This window comes from Rhincodon typus, chromosome 1, assembly GCF_021869965.1.
Source record: "Rhincodon typus isolate 14 chromosome 1, sRhiTyp1.1, whole genome shotgun sequence".
Lineage (NCBI taxonomy): Eukaryota > Metazoa > Chordata > Chondrichthyes > Orectolobiformes > Rhincodontidae > Rhincodon > Rhincodon typus.
In genome coordinates this window covers 4,135,922-4,139,659 of record NC_063332.1, presented here as the reverse complement: position 1 = coordinate 4,139,659, position 3,738 = coordinate 4,135,922, and the positions used below count along the sequence as shown (strand labels likewise).

The 3,738-nt window shown below is 52.3% G+C and overlaps 1 protein-coding gene across 1 annotated transcript in view; it reads left to right on the top strand.

Moving 5' to 3' along the window:
- LOC125483950 (heat shock 70 kDa protein 12B-like) overlaps positions 1–3,738 on the top strand; it is a 33,782-nt gene that overhangs the window by 28,818 nt on the left and 1,226 nt on the right. Inside the window, exon 7 of the mRNA XM_048600655.1 lies at positions 1,151–1,352. Coding sequence (XP_048456612.1) covers positions 1,151–1,352 — 202 coding nt within the window. The remainder of the gene's footprint in view (positions 1–1,150; positions 1,353–3,738) is intronic.

Here is a 3,738-nt window from a genome sequence, read left to right as displayed (position 1 = left end):
TACAGACTGAGCGATAACAGGCACAGTGTTGTCTGTCCTCTCTCTGAAGAGATATGATTTAGCATGAAGTGGAGCAGTGAATGTGATTGCTGGATTTGATCACAGGGACATGGGGAATCACAAGTTATCATCCATTGTGTGAATGTACTCTTCATATTTGCTGGATCAAGTATTTCTCATTTTTAATCACTGAAATGTTGATGTTATCAACTGAGTATCTGTTCCATTGTTCTTCTGTACCACTCTTCATCTTCTCCCTCTATCCCTCTCTCTGTCTTTCCCTGCACTACCCCTCTCTCTGCCCCTCTCTCACATTCTGCTTCCTCCTTGCCATCTCACTTTCTCATCCTCTCTCTCTGTATCTGTCTCTCTCTCTCTTTGCCTCATACCCTTTCTCTTCCACTGTCTTTTTCACTAACATTGTCACTGAATCTCACTCAATGTCACTCTCATTTTCTGTCACGTTACTGTTTTCTCTCTCCTTCTGTTTCTGTTTCTGTCTCTCACTCTCTCTGTCTCGCTGCCTTCTCCCTCTCTTCTCTCTCCTCCTCGTTCTCTGTCCCCTCTTCCTCTCCCTCACCCTGTCACTTTTACACTCTCCCCACTCTCTCTCTCTCCCCATTCTCTCCCTCTCCCCCCATTCTCGCTCTCCTCATTCTCTCCCCCCCCCTTCTCTCTCTCCTCCCATTCTCTCTCCCCCATTCTCTCTCTCCCCCCATTCTCTCTCTCCCCCACTCTCTCTCCTGTTTGCCTCTCCCCCTCCTCTCCCTCTCACCCTCTCTCTCTCCCCTTTTTCTCCCTCTTGCCCTGTTTTCTCCCTTCTCCCTCTCTCTCCCATCCCCATTCTCACTCTCCCCACCCCTCTCTCTCCCTGTCTCTCTTCCCCCACCCCCTCTGTCTTTCTGCCCCACCACCCTGTCTCTCCTTCCCACTCCCGTCTCCCTCACACTTTCTCTCATTCTCTTCCCCCTCCACCACACTCTCTACCCTCCACTCATTCTCTCTCTCTCAATCTCTCTCTCTCCCCCTCTCCCTCTCTATCTCTCTCTCTCTCTCTCTGGGTCTCTCTGTCTCTCTCTCTCTCTGGGTCTCTCTCTCTCTCTGGGTCTCTCTCTCCCTCTCTCTCCCACTCCCACCGTCCTGGCCCCAGTCTGGCCTTGCATCTCCCGCATACCCTGAGCAGTTGCTGATCGCACTGGAACCTGAGGCAGCATCGATTTATTGCAGGAAGCTCCGTCTGCACCAGCTCATTGAGCTCAGCAACAGAGGCACGGAAAATGGATATGGCCCAAACACTTCCATCGTCTCCAGCTTCAGGCAAGGTCAGGCCCGGCTCTCCTCCCATCCTCACCGCGAGGTGTTCCACCAAAATCACCCAAACCCCTACACCCACCCCTCACCCGCTAAAGCAGCCCCACCCAACACACACTCACTCACACTCACACACACTCACTCACACACGCTCACTCACACACACTCACTCACACAAACACTCACACAAACACACACACACGCACACACACAAACACACACACACTCACACACGCTCACACAAACACACACACACACTCACTCACACAAACACACTCACACACTCACACACTTACTCACACTCACACTCACACACACACTCACTCTCACACACACTCACTCACACACTCACTCACTCACACACACACTCGCTCACTCACACTCACACACACTCACACACACACACACACTCACACACACTCACACACACTCACACACACTCACTCACACACTCACACACACACACTCACACATGCACACTCCCTCACACACACACTCACTCACACACACACTCACACTCACTTACTCACACACACACACATGCACACTCAGAGCCACGTTCACAGACACACAAGTCACACACATGCACGCACATACGCACACACTCACACACTCGCACCAGCACATGCACACACCCACACACACACACAGACGCACACACACACAGGCACACACACACACACAAACTTGCGCACACACAGACACACACACAGACAAACACGCACACACACAGATACACGTGCACACACACACAAACGCGCGCACACACACAAACGCGCACACACACAGACACACACACACGTACACACACACACGCGCACACACAGAGACACACACAGAGACATACACACATACACACACACACACACACCAGAACAGGAGTGGCACTTTGGGCCCTTCCAGTCTATCCCTCTGTCTGAGAAGACAACGGCCGATCTGGTTTTGAGTTTATTGAGTAAATCAGCCTCCACAGGGGACAGGAATTCCACATCCCATTGACCGTTATCTCTATCCTGAACGGACACTCTTCCTGGGCCAGCATTCCCCCTCATTCCACTCGGCCCCACCCAGTGAGTGGGAACATCTTCCTGTCCTCAGCCTGTCCTGTGCCCTCAGGATCCCACATGTTTCAGTGAGATCATTCTTTTCAACTCCAACGCATCCACGCCTGGCCTTTCCTCACAAGATAAGTCGTTATTAGACCAGCGATAAGTTGGGTGAACTTTCTCTGAACTGCGTTGATGTACATTTTCAAATCAGGAGAACAAACCTGGGCTCAGTTCTCCGGATGTGACCTCATCGAGCCCATTTTTTCCTTTATTCACTCATGGGATGAGGGTGTCGCTGGCCAGGCCAGTATTTAATGCCCATCCCTAATTGCCCAGAGGGCAGTTAAGAGTCAACCACATTGCTGTGGGTCTGGAGTCACATGTAGGCCAGACCAGGTAAGGATGACAGTTTCCTTCCCTGAAGGACATTAGCGAACCTGATGGGTTTTCCCGACAATGGATTCACGGTCATCATTAGATTCTTTATTCCAGATTTTTAATTGAATTCCAATATCTGCTGCAGTGAGATTCGAACCCATGTCCCCATCGAGGCCATCAGCTTCCCGTGGCTGTTACAATGCATCTGCTGTTATATTCCACTCCCTGGGAAATGAGAGACATCATTCCATTCTCTGTCCAAACCGCTCACTGTACCTTCACACTATCTGTGTGTGTGATTAATCAACCAGGATACCCAGATCCTCCTGTCCCTCTGCACTTCAATCACAACACTGGGAAACGTTACTCAGGAACAAGACTACACCATTCGACACCTCACGTCTTGTACCAGGACCAGAACCACAGTGCGGCGCTCCCTCAGTACTGACCCTCCAACAGTGCGACACTCCCTCAGTACTGACCCTCTGACAGTGCGGCACTCCCTCAGTACTGACCCTCCGACAGTGCGACACTCCCTCAGTACTGACCCTCCGACAGTGCGGCACTCCCTCAGTACTGACCCTCTAACAGTGCGGCACTCCCTCAGCACTGACCCTCCGACAGTGCGGCGCTCCCTCAGTACTGACCCTCTGACAGTGCAGCACTCCCTCAGTACTGACCCTCTGACAGTGCGATACTCCCTCAATACTGACTCTGTGACAGTGCGGCGCTCCCTCAGTACTGACCCTCTGACAGTGCAGCATTCCCTCAGTACTGACCCCCTGACAGTGCAGCGCTCCCTCAGCACTGACCCTGTGACAGTGCGGCACTCCCTCAGTACTGACCCTCCGACAGTGCGGCGCTCCCTCAGTACTGACCCTCAGACAGTGCTGCACTGCCTCAAAACTGACCCTCCAACAGTGCAGCACTCCCTCAGTATTGACCGTGTGACAGTGCGGCACTCCCTCAGTACTGACCCTCTGACAGTGCGGCACTCCCT